Source organism: Stegastes partitus, unplaced genomic scaffold, assembly GCF_000690725.1.
Source record: "Stegastes partitus isolate 25-593 unplaced genomic scaffold, Stegastes_partitus-1.0.2 Scaffold983, whole genome shotgun sequence".
Classification (NCBI taxonomy): Eukaryota; Metazoa; Chordata; class Actinopteri; family Pomacentridae; genus Stegastes; species Stegastes partitus.
In genome coordinates, this window is record NW_007578714.1 from 194,568 (window position 1) to 213,173 (window position 18,606).

Genomic DNA, 18,606 nt, shown 5'->3' on the forward strand with positions numbered 1-18,606 from the left:
GATTTCTTGTCTGTTGTTTTAGTCATTTAACTTTACCTTTATCTTTGCCTGTAAAGCACTTTGAATAACCTGTGTGCACCATTAGGTTCTATTTAACAAACTTGCTTGCTTGCTGCATAATAATTCTCTACTATCACATTTTCGGATATATTTGGCTTCAGATTCCTATAAATTCATTTTACTTACTTAGATTTTTTTTGTTCTTTGTTTATCTCTTTCCCTGTCTTTCTGAGCTGCTGTTAAGTGTGACTTCCTCCCTGTGTATTACATGTCTTTCCATATTATGAGCTACTTCACAAAAACAAGTCACGCCCACAAACACTGAAACATCTCTGGTATTTCATGGTCTATTTTTGCAACTCACTGTGGTGATTCGATGCGGTCCTGCGAGGATATATGAATTAAAAATAAATGTATGCTTTTGTGTTTTTGTGACAGAATTGAAACGACACGTCTAACCAACGGAGATGTGACACGGATGAAGCCCACGGTTTCACTCTCGGTGTGTGTTTGTGTGTGTGTCAGAGGAAGGGAGGGCCCAGACAGACAGCGTGGCTGCATTGTCGCAGCAAGACAACTTGTCCAGTCGACCAGCAGTTCGGCTGCTCACAACATCCTCAGGTGGAGTCCTTCTGACTGGACATGCGGCTCCGTGCTCCTTTTCTGTAACTCTACACTTAAAAAAATCCGCAACACAGGAGGATTTACTGTCGGTGGCGGCGGGACGGCTGCTGTCACGGAGAGCTGGCGCAGGAGCTGACAGTCGGATAACAGCCTGCTTTCGCCCGGCGCCGGGAGCCACCAACCAACCGGCCGTTGGGAACCGGAGGGGTTGGCTAGCTGGAAGGCTAGCTAACTGGCACTAGCCGGGTGGAAAGCCTCTCAGCCCAGCGTCCTTTAAACACGTCGCAACCCTAAAAGGTATTGTGCTAAATTCGCAGTGTTGTACCTTTTTTTTTGAACATATGGCCTGTTGTGAGTGTTGTTTTCCCACCACAGGGATGACAGGCTCAGCGTTAGCCGCTAGCTGACGTTCGTGAACAAGAGAGCTAACGTTAACCATTTCAAACCTGGTGCACACTACTCGAAAGGTGTGTTTGTGCTGTAGTAAAGCAGAGACAGCATGGTTAGAGAGGTTGGTGACTGACTGTCTAGACAATTTCATCGTTGTATTACATATCAGGGAGTCGATGTGGTGTAGTTGTCATCTCTGTGCTGTCATCCATAAACACCTAACGTTAGCTAACCTGCTGCTAGCAAGTGTGAATCACTCCAACTGATGCTGACTGGGAGAGATGTTGTTGACATTGTATTTTCCTCTCCTCCTCTACAAATTGTTTCAGTGACAGAGTGAAGATGGATTGAAACATGAAGGGTGGAACTGCCCCATCATCCAAATAGGAGGGAGTCTCTCTAAGGTATATTTCCACATTTTAATTTCTTGATCCTCAATCACTCCAGGAGACATTTTACATGTGCTGTTGTCATCTTTGTTGTAAACTTGAAAGTTGAAATTGCAATTTAATGGAGAAAATGGAACTGGAAATCAATCAGTTTCGCAAGTGTTTCCTTGCAACCACTTTGTTGTGCAATGTAGTGCAACTGGCCAAACCTTTGGTTAACCACAAATATATTGGAGTATGTGTGGCAGTAACTGAGCATATGTTTGATCTTGCCAACCTGCCATGATTAGCCCGCACAACTATTGTGTAGTTGTGTGACAGTATTCAAAGCAAGCTTGTGTCTAGGCCAATGTTTCCCCACTCCCCACATCCTGTGTTGTGAGGAAGCTTCCTCTTTTGTCCTAAAGTGCTTAGCTGCATCCTGATCAGGGTCACAGATCGCAGAACTACTCAATGGGTGGTTTGTTCTAAGAGAGTTTTGTGTTTTGGCTTGTTTTTGTACATATTCAATGGTACCTCTCCTTTTTTATTTGGGGTTTTCTGTTTTTCTTTCTCATACGCTATTAATTTCCTATTCTTGCGTCTCTATCACAACTCTAAACGTTAACTGGCTGGACAATTGTCCATCAGCTGGAGCATTATTGTCAGAAATTCAGAGGGTGCTATTCTCTCGTTTTCTCACTGTTGCTTTTTAGACTTAATGTAGACTACTTTTAATTCAACCCCATTCCCCCAATTCATTTGCTAATTGCTACAGGGCTAGCTGAGCAGTCCAGACATAGTGTTTCTTAGCAGCTTCCTCCAGCTGGGAACTGCTCCCTTTGTGGGATTTCCCAACTACTCCATGTTACTGGCTCCTTTTCCCTTTTGCTGTTTTTTTTTTTCAATTTGATCAACGGAAGACGCAGAATTTAAAGAGGTGTCCTTTAAAATTCAGGAAATGTAATTTCTGTATGTCAGTTTTAACTTCCCATTTATGCTTGTGCTATTATTGTATTTTTTAGTTGTATTTGTTTGGCATGGTTGTTTTTTTCAACCATCAGCCATCAGTGTGCACAACACCACACCTATCTGATTTCCTAAAAAACTGTGACATGAAGTCTGTGATTTAGAGGCTTCAGTACTACAAAGATCGAACCTTACTAGCATGTCCTGGATGTGCCCCGGGGTGCCCTCCCAGCTGGTCAGACCCTCAATACATTTCCAAAGTCTGGTGCAGGAGGGCATCTTGCCAGGTCCCTTAACAGCTCCATCTGATCTCGGACCGAGGGGCTGATATTATGTTACGCGCAGACTTCTGCTATCTAGAGCAGGGGTGTGTGAAAGTAATATTGATATTGTAAATAAGATAAAAGTGAGGAAATATTATACAACTACATGAGGGTTTAGTTTGGTTTTTGGAATATTAGTAGAGGCTGTTTTTGCTCAGAAATATCTAGTTTTTTTTTTCAGATGTTTAGTTTATACTGTGTAAATAGCTCCAGACAGAGAAGCTGCCACAATTGCACCGTACAAATGACCCAAAACACTCCTTGTTGTGAATTAATGAATGAAGGTGATAAGAATTCTTAGTTTTCTTCACATCCAGATTGTTTTTCTGGGACTTGTTAATGGTCATCAGTTGGCTGAAATTGAACTGAAGACATAATGTTGTCATTTTCTAAGTGCCCACACAAACACATACTTTCCCATCACCGTGTCTCAATCTGCGGTTGAGTCACTGTGTTGTTTTTGTGTTTCTGAGTGTTGGACCTTACCAGTCTGTCTCAAGTAGTTGTGTCACTGAAGTCTCCAAAGACTGTTCATTTCCTGGTACTGCATGACAGAAGGTTGAGTGAGCTAATCCTGACTGGTAAAAGTCCAGCTATTTTATATTGTGTAATTTTGCTTGAGAAATATGAATTACAGATATGATATTGTACTTAGCATTGGCTAACATTCTTTTTAAAAGTCTCTCTACTGCTGACAGTATCTATCTGGTCACATACCTGACATTTAATGCATCTTTTGTTGTTGGCTAGATGTAGATCACATATTGTAGATGTCAACATTATTTACAGAATAAAGGTTAAAAAACACAATTGCAATAAGGTGGGCATGTCATACTCTATAGTGAAAAGAAACAGTTTAGTGTCTGTGTCTGACTTAGGCAGATTAAATATGTGTTTTTATAATAATAATAATAATTATAATAATGATAATGATACATTTAGGTAAAATGAAGGAAAGGACTTTCAGAGATACCAGGTTAACTTTTATTGCATCTCACACCTTTAAATAACTTTATTGCCTTGAAGTAAAAGATCTACTTGGATTACTGGAAGACCTTCCTGTCCTTTACAGTATATGGGCCCCTGCTTAACACACACACACACACACACACACACACATTTGCACAACTCATGCTCGTCTCATACTAGTCTGTATATGTTTAATAACTCTATTGAAGTGACCCAATCCAATAAAAATCAAGGTTTTCCCCTTGCCGCTATGTCCATGTGGTGTTTTTTGCATGCTGGAAGACATACTATGACCAAAATAAGCAGTCAACACCTCGTCTGAGTATTTTCACCTGGAAGCTGCAGTGTAATGATGACAGTCCTAAAAACACAGGTTCAGACTTCATACATAACACACCTTGTCAGCTTGCAGGGCGGAGCTTTACCTGCCACTGTTTTTCTTTAGAATCGATTTATAGGTGGAACATTTATGGATGAATTACTCCAGTATTACAACTGTGTAGCAAACAGTAATTTTTCAGCTGGTGTGCTGTAGCTGCAGTGAGTGGAGAGGGAGGCAGGGACTTGATAGATCGGCGAATTCTAGAGGAAGTGTAGTATTACAGTGTTTAACAAATGTATTAGGCCATCACCCAATGTAAGGTATCTGCCACATCTGCCTTAAATTAACAGCATTGGTAATTACTAGAATATATTTTTGTTTCTGTAATGTTAATACACCAATATGCAGAAACTCTTTAACCAAAATTACATTAAATGCTAAAATATAATTAATATTGTTATCCATGAATTTTTAAATTTACTGGTATACAAAAAAACCCCAAAGCATATATATATAAATAAAAAAACATGTTATTATTTCTTGATAAAGATGTCAAATTGCTTGATTAATTTCTGCCCAGTGTCTCAAATGTGGGTATAAAAAGGTGAGTTCAGTTTGATATTTCTCATTCCTGTTCAGAATGAAACATCTGTTCAAAGTGAAACATCGAGAGCTGAGAGCGAATTAAAGCACTTCATGATGCTGGATGATCTATTAAGCACTGTACTTCTAGACAATTTTGAGGCAAAAGGTTATTTTCATGGAAAAAAATAAAACACCTAAAAATGTTACTTGATACACAGAGATGACTTTTTAATGGTTAAAACCATGACCAGAGATGGACTCAAAAACTTTATCCATCTTGAATCTGGGCGAGCAGACCTTTTGTGTACACCTGCATCAAGCACGGTTTCATCTTTCTACCTTCATTGCATTTACATTTGGAAGGACACACTGATGTGCAGCAAAATCTGTGTTCTTTGCTGATGTAAATGCATTAGAGTGGGTCAGTGTGATGTCTGACCTGGCTTTTCTTAGCCAGTAATTGGACTGAATTGCCATTTACTTTCACTTAATTCTTTTTGAATTGCTGAAGGACACTCACAGTTGTGGGCAGAGATTCAGAGGTCTGGAGCCAGTCTAGGCCATTCTACCCTTGAGCTGACCAGGGTTGAATGCAGGTCTAAGTGGCTTTGGTGTGGTTAATATGCGGTCATCATTATATGGCTTTCTAATGTTATAGCAGGTGTGGGTGTGTTGAACCTTGGAGAACAGGTATCTTGTTTCAGGCTGCTACAACTTGATTACTGGTCAGAGTGGTATAGGAGACTATAGCGCTGTTGGCTTGCAAGTCTTCTGATGAAGGTCTTTTATTGGATTTGATCTTGCCTTTAGAGTATCAGTTGGCCACTTGACCTGGCAGAATTCCCAAAAAGGCGGTGTCTTCTTTTGTCTTTGTGTTTAGTGCCAAGCACGATTCCATCTAAGGCTGAGTGAGTAAGGGATGTTTTCAGATTGAACAGGACATGAACAGAAAGACAGGTCAACATCAGATGGATAAATCTAATGCATATTTCAGAGAAATACTTAATCTATTTCTTGTCACTCCCATAGAAGTATGACTTGTATCACAATTGTTTCGCTTGGTTTTGCTGAGTAATTCTTAAACTCTTGTGTCAGTTATCATGAAGGATAGCAAATACTATCCCAGACATAAGGTTTGACTTGGCATTGCCAGCAAATTACTTACAATTGCAAGTATAACAGTGCAATTTCAGGCACTGGGGCAGTTAATCAGGAATAACCCATATGACTGAATCCCAACGGAAAACATTGTGAGCATGATACAAAATTCACTCTATGCCTGTTGGCATGGCTCGGTTGGAGCAAACAGGCGTGCTTTGCTTGATGCGTTAAAATTAATTTTCAAGAGACCAGTGGAAAACTAGTGTGACAGGAGTGGTGAGATGAAGTTACTTCTTCCCTTTCCCTTTTAAATGCATGCACAAAAACACAGGCGTGCAAAGCTTCCTCTTAAGTGTTTGGTATCGTTCTTCTTTTGGGGTCAGTCCGGTCGGTTGTTTTACACATGCTTAGAGATGCAAGCACATGCTGTATATGCATTTTTTAGCATATAACGTGTTGTTCTGTTTTTTTTGTTCTGTGATCAATCACTTAGTGTGGGTCTGGAGTAATATTCTGTAATAAACATGAGTTAAATCTATATCCCAAAAAAGAACCTTATGTGCCGCCTGTTTGTAATATACTCTTGAGTGAGAAAAAAAGAGAGTAAAGTGTGTCAGTTCTGGCGACTCTGCATTTAGTCACTGACTATGTTTTTGTTCTGCATCCGTGTGTTTCACTGGACATGCTTGTTCTCTTTAACTCAGTGAGCACAGCTGAGCCTGAATCACAGTGAGTAGGTAGAAATGCAGAGCCAACGGGAAGTACTGGCAACTTTTCAACTAAAAGCAGCTCACCTTGGGCCAAAAGCTGTCAGATTTGTAATTGGCAGCTTTTTTTTAGATAGATTTGCCAGATTAAAAAAAAAAAAAAAAAGAAAACAGCTGTTAAATCAGCAAAGCAGCAATTGCCTCATTAGGTCACTATTAGATTTTTATTTTTTAAATATAATTGCTCAGTGGAGTTTTTAAAGTCACAAAGCACATAAACAATGTGGGTACTGTGAGGGTATTTTGCACCTAAATCTTTGATCAGCATGTATCTCTTGGTGTGTCCAGCTTTAGACTAAGTTACGATGCAAGCAACATTCTAAGTATAAACAGAAAAAGCAAAATTTATTTATTGAACGTAGTTGAACTCATTTGTTTTCATCAGCATCACCACTGGGACTTAAGTTGCATGTGGCTTTCTGCCTGAGCTTTACACTGTGAGAGTCTGAGCTGGCTTTAAAGTCATGTTTTCTTTCAGGTTGTGCTCTGCAGCTTAACCGTGTGACTGAGCTGGGAGACAAAGAGGAAGATGCCTCCCAGGCCATCCTCAGGGGAGCTATGGGGCATCCACTTGATGCCTCCCAGGTATGACATGCTGGATTCTATTAGCTTGATAATATTAAAAATATTGCACATAAAATGCTCCCACAGTTCACATGCCTGTTTTAAGTGTATTATTTAATATTCAGTATTTAATATATTATTTATCGAATATAATGTATCCATGTAAATTATGAGGTTTGTCACCAAGGTTGTATAATCGTGCTGGATGTGATTTCAGGATCCTGGTGGATTGCCTGCTTCCCAATGGGATGATTCTGACCCTGGAGTGTCTCCGTGAGGCCACGCTCATTACCATCAAACATGAGCTGTTTAAAGAGGCCAGAAAATATCCCCTCCATCACCTCCTACAGGAGGAGACATCTTACATCTTTGTCAGTGTAACACAGGTCAGAATCCTCTGTCTCAGTTTGAATATGTGATAGGTAGATGTGTCCAGCGAAAGAAGTAAACGTCATGAAAGTCCATCATTAAAACTTGGATGTAAAGCCCACAGACAGCTGTTTATAATGGAGAACAGGCATGTGTATGACACTTTCAGACAGCTTTAGCTGCTAAAAAAAGAAATAAGCTCTCTAAAACTTATCAGATACTGTTCTTCTCTGGATTTGAGAAGATTACAGACAAACCCACTGTGTTGTCATTGGAAGGTTTTTATAGAACATAGCCAATTTTATCTTTAGAAATGTTTTAAAACACATCGTGCTTTCCACTTTTCCAAAAAACATCCTTTCTATACCTGCAGGAAGAGTGCCAGCTCCTACAGCAATTCATCATTAGCTTTCATGAAATAGAGAAAGTGGAGTATTGAACACATCCTCAGTATTTGTTCCGTTCCTACAGGAAGCAGAGCGGGAGGAGTTCTACGATGAAACCCGGAGGCTGTGTGACCTCCGACTCTTCCAGCCTTTCCTCAAGGTCATTGAACCAGTTGGCAACAGAGAGGAAAAGATCCTCAATAGGGAGATTGGTGAGAAGTTATTCTCCTCTTATAGTATTAGTTTTGTTGTAGAATGGTTATTAAAATATATGTGCTTATCAAAAAATAATCTCTCTGGCATTTGAGAAACCCTATCAGCGGTATGTTATTGGGCTGAAACCATAAACTAAATGGAATAACCAAACTTATCTCAAAAGACTAAAAAATGACTGTTGTTTCTATGTACTTTGATAGGTTTTGCTATTGGTATGCCAGTGTGTGAGTTTGACCTTGTGAAGGACCCCGAGGTTCAGGACTTCAGGAGAAACATCCTGAATGTTTGTAAAGACTCTGTGGAGTTGAGGGATGCCAGTGGGCCTCACAGCAGAGCGCTGTATGTTTACCCACCCAATGTAGAGTCGACACAAGAACTTCCCAAACACATCTATAGCAAACTGGACAAAGGTAGGCAACAGCTTTTGTCTATTCATTTTTTGTTTCAGCGTGGGTCTAACCAGTTTCACAGGACGTTTCTTAGGGCTTTTTTAGAAACAGGAAAAGAACCACGGTAAATACAAATTTTTTATTTATTTAATTTTTTTGGTTTGGTTTTGGCCAGAAGTGGTATGTGTTTGGGTTCGGCTTACATCTGGTGGTTGGTCCCATTCCGATAAACACAATCAGTAAGGAATGCCTTTAAATTAATTTATTTAGATTTGGCACAAACGTTCATTTAAACTCAAGAATGACCTGATTAGAATTTAATGGTCAGAGCATCTGGCAAAATGTGTTTTTGGCCATGGCGTAAGAATTCATTCAATAACTATGACAACATTTTCCACAAATGTATAATGGAATGAAAGAATAGAGAAATGACATTTTAGATTCAAAGGTCAGCATCATGGTGACAGCGCAGTTTTTTGCAGTAACACTATTATTCAATACCATGACACAGCAACAGAAGGAGAAGAGAGATTGTGACCATATTGTACATTTGGTCAGGTACTGAATTGGTGACACTCCTACTGGGTGTCCACCTTGAAAGTGTGGTGATTGTATAGGTTCTCTGTTCTGCCGAGTTAAAGATGTGCTTGAAGTACTCGTGTTTTATAGCTCATTTGCAGCGACATCCATATTTGATGCATTGTCTGCTGTTGTGGCTCCAACTTTGTGTTCTATCAGAATCAGCTTTATTGGCCAAACATGGCAAGGAATTTGTTTCTCTCAGTTAACTTAGACACTTCAAAGTCTTCACTACTGGATGCGCAAGGATGTTAACTGCATGTTGAATGGTTGGCAGAGGAATACAACCACAAGGCAGTAATTCTAGTTCTGAGAATTGTACACAAAGAAAACACTTAAAGACAGCAGGAGGACAACAGAGAGCAAGTAAACATTTTTACCCCCCATCATACTTAATCACTACCAGCCCGCCTTACCATTGATCTATGGTAATGAGTGAAGGAATCAATGGATTGATTGAAGTGCTACTAGTGTGATGCTATTGTATTAAAACAATAGAAAAGAAGCACAGTACACGATTCAATAACCTCAGACCTCAGAATAATTAATGTTGGGATACTGTTTCTGTGTTGCTGCTTCAGGAAAATGTGTTTTATTGATTCTTTTTTCTCAGCCTCCATGTCTGTTTTTCTGCCTGTCTTTTTGTAGGTCAGATTATTGTTGTAATATGGGTGATTGTTTCTCCGAACAATGACAAACAAAAGTATACACTGAAGATCAACCACGACTGTGTGCCTGAACAGGTGAGGTGAATATCTACTAAAATGAAAAGAAAATGAATGCTTCATCACAGCTTTTATGTATGCCACTTTGGTTTATACGTTCAATGTGAAAACACTGAAAGATATCACTGTTAGTGTATCAGCTTCAAGCACACAATGTCTTATTCAGTAAAGCCGTTCAGTACTAAAGACTGCCCTACATGCCCCTAATGTACGCTGTTTGCATATATCATGTCCTAAAGGTGATTGCAGAGGCCATTCGTAAGAAGACACGCAGCATGCTGCTATCCCCAGAGCAGCTAAAGATGTGTGTTCAGGAATATCAGGGTAAATACATCCTCAAAGTTTGTGGCTGTGATGAGTACCTGCTGGAAAAGTACCCCATCAGCCAGTACAAGGTAAGGCACAGATGGGCAAATACATATTTAAAGCATAACCAGTTAATTAAAAATATGAAGTGTTATGTAAAAAACTGAAATGTACTTTCCAGTGTTGATGTAATGGGACAGTTGACTGAGTCCGGTTGAAAAAAAAAAAAAAACTGACTCACCATTGCTGACTTACATGAATGAACAGTGGAGAAGACTTAAGTGATATATTGTCAAGCATAGCTGGGGCCTCTCTCCACGAAAACCCATTAATACATGTGCTGTGGTTAGATGCTGTCAAACTTTTGTCGTCTCGAAAACTGAAATAGGGAATGTGATCCCACAGTTTTAAATTAATTAGTATCAGAAGGTCTATTTCAGATCGTTTGTTTATTGTAACTTTGAGGATATGTTAAAATGTCACCATTGTTTGAAATAAGGCACTGGAACCACTGACTCGTGTAACTTTGTGAGCTCATACTCAGAGAAATTCCCCCCCGATCAAAGTAAGACACACGTGTCACTGTTTCCTCCACGGTCACTCTGCTGCTGCTGGAAAATGACCAATTGACATCATTGGTTACACCAAGCACAGCGTAACTCTAGCAGGTCTGTGTAGACTTTCTACTCACTGTCCTTCTCTGTGTCATTCCCTTCTCTGTCTCTCCTTCTAGTATATCCGTAGTTGCATCATGCTGGGCAGGATGCCTAACCTGATGCTAATGGCCAAGGACAGCCTGTACACCCAGTTGCCTACAGACAACTTTGTCATGCCGTCATACTCTCGACGCATCTCCACGGCAACATCGTATATGAATGGTGAGGCAGCTGCCAAGTCGCTTTGGACCATCAACGGGACTCTGCGAATACGAATCCTCTGTGCCACCTATGTTAACGTCAATATACGGGACATTGACAAGGTGGGGTCACCCGGTGCTTACAGAAATACACCAGTGTCTACGTAGATCAGTCACATTAAATAGTGATCCTCGGCTCCAGTGCTCTGCATACCATTCATATTATGCTGATACGGATGGTAGGACAGGCCGAGAGATAGCTAAAGTATAAGGGCTGAACTTTTATTAATTTAAAAAAAGAAAATGAGATTTATTGTAGTTCGGTAGATTACTAACAATAGGAATCTCTTTAAAGACATAAGTATTCTAACTGTTCACTGGTAATCTAAGATTTGTTTTTCACTGTTTTTTGGCTATGCACAATGTCCCACCTTCTGACTTCCTAATATATTGTTGAAACAAACCATCATTGTCAAATTTTCATTTGAATGGAGACCTTGACCGAGGACAAACAGTTCTGGTAGCTCATGTTGGTTTGCTGTCACGAATCATATCTGTAAATGTATCCGAACTGCCAGACTGCATGCCATGTGAGAGTACTGAACATTAAGTTTGACAGCTGTCACAGGCCAGCAATCTTTTACTTTTGAAATACAGGCCAGTGTCTGGAAAAAAATCTATAATTTAGAGCAATATTGTCATATTTTGTTGTTGTTGTTATTGTTTCTTTAATTTTTCTCTTTGATCTATTTTGCTTCCTCTCACTTTGTGTAGATATATGTGAGGACTGGCATTTACCATGGAGGTGAACAAATGTGTGACAATGTCAACACACAGAGGGTACCCTGCTCCAATCCCAGGTAATTAACTACTTTGAAGGGAAAAAAACTTCATAATTCACTACAATTGAAAAATATTAATATTAATTGCAGCAAACGTGGTCCCTAAAAATGGAAGTGAAGGTTATTTTAGTTGGTTTCATGGTATTTTACTGAAATGGTCTGGAGACAAGCCACACCACTTCTTTAAATCAAGCAGGCATGCAGGAGGGTAAGTTAACGGTTTAAGGGTGGATAGAAACACTAACCTGCTGTATTATATTACTGTTAACCTTGTCTCGGTTCTCAGTTGTACTTGAGGTAAAATACAAATACTTTGTGGAACAGTCTATTAAAACAATAAAACGATATACGACAACAGTTGTGATATTGAAACATCTAACATTTTTATTTTTTGCTACAAATACACGGTCAGATCAGATCAGCTCAGTGTAAAGTTGCAGTGTTCAAACATTTAGTTTTTTGCACGAAGAATTTGAAGTAAGTTGGTAGGCCTCACAGAACTGAGTTGTTTGTTGCCCCTTTTTGGTGATACCTTGACATGTAGGCCTGCAAATGAGGTTTGCTTTATTTTCTGTGCAAGAGCTTATCTAATTGTCTTTGTATCTCCATTCTTCTTCCTGCAGGTGGAATGAGTGGCTCACCTATGATATGTACATCCCAGACATCCCCCGTGCTGCTAGACTGTGCCTCTCAATCTGCTCTGTCAAGGGCAGAAAAGGAGCCAAGGAGGTATGATAGGACACAGTGAAGGAAAGGAATCCACAGTGCTTCCTAAGTTTGTAGTTGGGAGGTTGAATTGCAATGACAGAAATACATTACTAGGCTATTTAGATGTCAGTAAAGAAAATACTTAAGGTTACAATTTCACAGTAAAAAGGTTGAGTCAAGTAGTTTGGCGTATTTAGAAAGAGTGAAAACAGTAAGTCAGAAATATGTAGAAGAGCCCAAATATACCAAATGTAAGCTCATCTGTACCTAATGGCAATAAAGGTAAACGCTAACAGGCAGACAGTGCATTGGTTATCTCATTCTAAGGATGGGAAACAGCTGGTGGCCTGTGCCTAAACAATGGTATGCTATCCCATCCTGGAGGGACTTATATGTATAAGTGCCTCTTTTGTGTGCCTGTGCATCGTGTATGAAACTCCTCTACACCGTGTGTCAGTCTGTCTGAGTATATGTGTCCAAGGTGAATGGAAGCTGTGGTATCGTCTTTGGTTCTGTTTAATTACTAATCAGCCATGGGCACTGTGGTGGCAGAAAACATCAACAGAAACACAATCAGCAGAAGGGACTTTTCCATTCATGTAGGAATATGCTTCGCTCGTGCAAGCTACATTCAGGGCATTGTGTGAAAGGGGGTAATTGTTGTAGCCCAAACTCACATGAAATTATTTAAACTAAAGACTCAGCAGAAAAACAAAAATACTCGGATAATGCTGAAAAGTTGGAAACTACATATACATTATATACAAATGTATACAAATACATTAAATTAATTATTTCTGGGGGGAAAAAAAAACATTTTTGATATCAATCCATTTGTGCTATGTTTTAAGCAATGGCATATTCTATTCTTGATACTTACATCAGATTTACAGGGGAAATTTACATTTTGCTGTGTTTGAAACCATGAGGTGTGAAATTGTTTGAGTGTGTCAGTGTTTTCATGACGTCAGTGTGGTACTTGAAACTTTTTGACATTTATGTTGGTTAACTTTTCTTTCGTCACCTTTTGGTGGAAAAGCTGCAAGAGAGGTGTGTGTGTGCGTGAGTGTGGAGTGTATCAATGAATGCCAGACATGGATATTGTAACAGACACCTGGGGTGAGTCCTGTCTCCTGCTGTGCCATGCTAGGTTGAGGTCAGGTTAGCGGATGCTCTTTCATGCCCCACCTGAATTAAAGATAGACACTTTTCTACAGCCGCCCTTTGTTCCAGCACTCACTATAAATAGGGGCATTTTGACTGGCTGTCCTCATGTAACTCTGTCTGCTGCTCTCTTGCTCTTTGTCACCTGGTTCCATCGCTGACCCTTAGTGAAAAGTCACTGTGATCTACATTTTTGTAGCCTTTGTTGGGGGGAGTTACAAGGTTGCGTTGACAGAAACAGTAAACAGTACAGTTAAATAGATAAAATAGATAATACATAATAAATAGATAGTAAGGACTGAGGGTCATAAATCCACAGCATTGTAAAACCTAGAGGGGGCCCACTGAGCCCCAGTAAACCATTATTCTGTCTAACCTAAAACAGAATGTTTTCTTTCACTAATCATGGTTGGCTGGTTGTCCCAGGTGAAATGGGTACTATCCATATATACATTACATTATTATTATTATTTTTACTTTGAGTTTGACCTGCATCCCCAGTGAGAAGCCTATATATGGCTTCCGATACAAACAATCTGTCTGTGTTGAGCCATTTTCAAGTAACAGTGCAGTCAAAGTTTCTGACTTTGAGTTTGACCTTGAAGTATCATCCAACGTCAAATATCACGTCACCAATGGAAAGCTTCAACATGGTTGCATATCTGCACCAATTACCAATAAGGGAAAACCTAATAAGACTTTGCACCATATTTTTTTGTTAAAGTTCTGTGAAATTATCAAAGTGATTTACTTGCTGTGTTTGTGTCTGTTGTGTTTCCCAGGAGCATTGTCCGCTTGCTTGGGGTAACATCAACTTGTTTGATTACACCCACACTCTGGTGGCCAACAAGATGGCTCTGAACCTCTGGCCTGTTCCTCATGGCCTGGAGGACCTCCTCAACCCCATAGGAGTCACTGGATCTAACCCCAATAAGGTATTCTGCATCGTGCTGTTCTAAGTAAAAAAGAAAATGTAAAAAACAAAACAAAACAATTTCATATTAAATGGGGCATAAGAATGTGACATGTTTCATTTCATTGGTAGTTTAACTGTTTAGTAAGATACTATAATTTACACAATCTGATAATATTGATTAATCTATATTATCCAGGAAACGCCATGTCTGGAGCTGGAATTTGACCACTTCAGTAGTCCAGTCAAATACCCAGACATGAATGCAGTGGAAGATCATGCAAACTGGACCATCTCAAGGGAACTGGGTTTTAACTACAACCTCTCAGGACAGGTAACTTAAGCTAGTTTTTAAAGAACCCATGTTAAGCTTTCGGGGTTTTTACCTTTTCTTTGTTATATTACAGGTTTGTTCATGCATGTAAAAGGTCTGCGAATTTACAAAGCTCAAGCTCCTCACCAGAAGGAGTTATTCTCTTCCCCAGAAATGAGTGGTCCTTACCTGTCTGAAGGGCCTCGCGTGAACTTCAGACTTTCCTTCTGTTACATATCCACGTCACCATTTAGGACATTTGCATAGCACCCGCTTCAACTAAAACAAAGAATGAGCAGCTGTCAGACAATCTGCTTTTTTTTCCTTGCTGGAGATGCTTTTGCTGACACTAAAATGTCTCATGTCTCAGACATGTGCAAAGCATACCAAATGCTCTGCTGTTGGCTCAGAGGGGAATACAAGAGTCTTCATGCACTCCCAGCATTTTAGGAACTGGAGACTTAGTATAGACTTAGTAGATTACTTTTGTTTTTGCAATGTCCCCACAATAATAGGAATCTCCTTTGTGTTAGCATATTGTGCAACTCGTGTGGTGAATGTTAGCATTAGCTTTAATTGTATGGCCCCAGGTGAGAGCTATGTTGTAGCTGTGATGTTTATGGATTGCAGTGCTTGAATTGCATTGTTCCATGTCCAGTTCTGTTTCAGACATGTACAGTTGACCTCTGGAGTTTTGTTACCAGCAAGAAGCTTTTAGAGGACTGTGGCTGTGTCTGCAGAGAATCTGGAGTTATCTAACCAACGTTGTCCAGCTGACCAATCGGAGTACATTGGGCTCTTCTCTAGGGGGGCCTTAAAGAAACACAGGCTAAAGCAGAGTGTTTCAGACAGAGTGTGAGACGAGGTGCCTCAGCAATGTACAATATAAGAAAACTACTGTGTTTTTTGAACACTGAAGAATATTGTAAACCTATTTTAGCTGCCCTCAAGGATGAAATTATGAACAAATTTAAAATTGGATTTTTAAAACTTGATTTACTTGTTTTCAAAACGTACACATTTAAATTCCATAATGTATAACATACCACCCTGTGTTTTGAGGATTTTATGTAAGGAAATGCCTCTTAAATTGACATCTCAAAGACCAGAGCAGAGCTTACCGGTTTGAGGTTGCATAAGGACAGGAGGCCTTGGTCATACAGCAGAACAGGAATGTAAGGGATTTGTACGTTTGGAGAACATTAAAACTGTTGTACTGGTGACAGGTGGGTGAGAGTGTGAAATCATGCAATAAGGACTAACACTAAAAATGACCTATTTAATTTTTCAAGTAACAGAGCTCAAAGATTAGTTTTTCTCAATGAAAACGTGCAGAATTACTCAATGAAGATGAAGATATTAATGATGGTGTTTGGATTTCCTCTCCATAAGACCTGTGTTTGCACCGGGATATTTTGTCAGTGATGTGTGAGGGCTGAAAGTGATTGTACACTTAATGAGACAATCTGCTAAATTAGTTTCGATCGTAGCCAGATGATGTTATCATAACACCGTGTACAACAAGTTGGGCACTCCTCATATTTGACACGCACTTCATGAATAACTTAACGCATCATCTCACACTTTTCACATCCTCTCACCTGGCACAGTGTAAGCACAGATATGTGTTGTGTAAGACACACACTCACATGTAATTATAGTTCAGTGTTATTGCATCTTTGGTGTCAGTATTACATGAGAGTGTTTAAGCGTGGTATGTTTATCCACAAAATAGTATTGCCTTTAGTGAAAGTCTGCTTGCACGAAACATTAGTGGCATCGCAGCAGTTGTAACACACATTAGAACCAATTGGTTCAGCGTCCGCTGGGGTTTTTCCACTGTTGGAGGTTGTTTGAGGTTGGTTGTGACGAGCCGTACCGTGAACAGCTGCGATCAGGCAAGCCACTAATGAAACTCCACTAATTTCATTCCAAACCACAGACTCACAGAAATTCAAGGAGAAGCTACCAAAGTCCAGAGAGTTTAACAATGAGAGACTTTACAGATTTCTGTCTAGTCTCAAGCACAGTTTAGGCACCGAGGACAGGATAGGAAGTCGACACAGGTTTTCCATGGGCTTCTCTGTCACTGAGCACGACCACAGCTGCAGGCTCAGTTTAGATTAGCGTGACTCTCCCCTGCTGTGTGGTTGCTGTGGGAACTCTCAATGAGCAATATAATTTCTCTTAGTTCATTTCTGACATTTAATTTGTTGAAACTCGTTAAATGAGTAAAAGCAACTCAATAAGCGATTCGACAATGTGGTTATTTCCAGTTGTACAATTCACTGCAAAACTCATGGTCAAATTAAACCTCATCACCCGACTTACCCTCAACATTTTTTGCACGACTCAGTAGTACCAGTGTAAGTTTACTGTCTTCAGTTATTCATGTTGGTGTAGATGGTGCCCTGTCTTATCAGATTTCTAAATAATTGTGTGTGGCATGAGAACCATGGCTTCTGATGTGTTAATGCGACATGTGGTTGGAGTTACTGCGACATGTGAGAGGATGTGAATAGTGTGAGATGATGTGTTAAGTTATTCATGATGTGTGTGTCAAATGTGGGGAGTGCCCAACTCGTGGTGTGATGATAATATCATCTGACTTGATCCTGACCGGAAAATTACTTGATCCTGTCTCAAACATAATTAAAATCTAGATTAGCATCATATTTGTACAGTCAGAAATCAGGCTCGTTTTTGTTAAGGAGGATAATTGGGCAGGAGACAAAAGAACTTTTTTAACAGATTTAATGCTTGGCTTATCAAACTGATGACCAAAAATGGAAAGCTCAAATTCAGGATTTAGAGAGCATTGTCAGGGTTGTTAACTGCCTGAGCCTTAAGACCAATGTGCACAGCATCTGGCTGCATTGTGTTCCAGCTGCAATCTGGCTACGTCTCAGGATCTACTGGAAACATTTCACAATCAGATTGTTATTCTGCAGCTCCATTTAAAATACAGTTTGTATTGTCCTGCAGACTTTCTCTTGTTTTACAAGCATAAATACACACTTGCAGTTTATTTAAATGTGGAAAATGATGCTTTTTGGCTGCATTAAATATGATAAACAGCCGTTGCGTCTAAGCTTCTCTGTGATGACTCATTTTAAATAGCCAGTCTCAAAGCCCCTGGCAAGAACCTGTATTTTTGTTTATTTTGTGTGTTGTTGTGATTGTATAATGATTTTATCTGCAGTTTAGCAGCTTTGTAATGACTGCTTCATGTCAATGTTTAATGATGGTTATGTAATAATGTTGTGTTTCACAGTGTTTAATTTCTGTTGTGTTTCAGAGCAATCGTGTGGCCAGAGATCATGCACTGACAGAGAGTGACACTGAGCAGCTGAGGCAGTTGAGTAACAGGGACCCTCTGTCAGAAATCACTGAGCAGGAGAAAGACTTTCTCTGGCGACACAGGTAATCTCCCAGCCTGCAGACGTGACTGTCCACTGCTTTACCATATGGCTCTTGAAGTGCTCTTTTATGTAGAGTCATAGCCGTGCTATGTAGCATGGTATCGATTTCACAGGTCACACTCATATATAGCTACATGTACATGAACAGCCTGGTGTACTGAGCACTCTACATGTACTTGCAGGATGTAGATATGTAAAAACAACTGACTACAATTTAAGCTTGGCAACACACACACATGGACTTTTGTTCTTTCTCTAACAGGCACTACTGCATGAACATCCCTGAGATCCTCCCCAAGATCCTTCTCGCTGTCAAATGGAATTCCAGAGATGAAGTAGCACAGGTAATGCTATGACGTACATGCTTGTTGTGTAAACATTGTTACATATGATCTGTGTCTGAAAAGTTTAGATGGATTTTTGAAAAATGAGATGG

General features: G+C 39.8%; 1 protein-coding gene across 1 annotated transcript in view; it reads left to right on the plus strand.

Annotated features, from left to right (window-relative positions):
* The first annotated feature begins 566 nt into the window (after positions 1–566).
* The window catches only part of pik3ca (phosphatidylinositol-4,5-bisphosphate 3-kinase, catalytic subunit alpha), a 29,859-nt gene continuing 11,819 nt past the window's right edge, over positions 567–18,606 (plus strand). Inside the window, exons 1-15 of the mRNA XM_008294658.1 lie at positions 567–921; positions 1,344–1,418; positions 6,897–7,003; positions 7,200–7,368; positions 7,823–7,949; positions 8,154–8,363; positions 9,570–9,664; positions 9,886–10,041; positions 10,686–10,931; positions 11,583–11,668; positions 12,274–12,379; positions 14,305–14,457; positions 14,635–14,769; positions 18,047–18,171; positions 18,433–18,514. Coding sequence (XP_008292880.1) covers positions 6,948–7,003; positions 7,200–7,368; positions 7,823–7,949; positions 8,154–8,363; positions 9,570–9,664; positions 9,886–10,041; positions 10,686–10,931; positions 11,583–11,668; positions 12,274–12,379; positions 14,305–14,457; positions 14,635–14,769; positions 18,047–18,171; positions 18,433–18,514 — 1,746 coding nt within the window. The 5' untranslated portion in view covers positions 567–921; positions 1,344–1,418; positions 6,897–6,947. The remainder of the gene's footprint in view (positions 922–1,343; positions 1,419–6,896; positions 7,004–7,199; positions 7,369–7,822; positions 7,950–8,153; positions 8,364–9,569; positions 9,665–9,885; positions 10,042–10,685; positions 10,932–11,582; positions 11,669–12,273; positions 12,380–14,304; positions 14,458–14,634; positions 14,770–18,046; positions 18,172–18,432; positions 18,515–18,606) is intronic.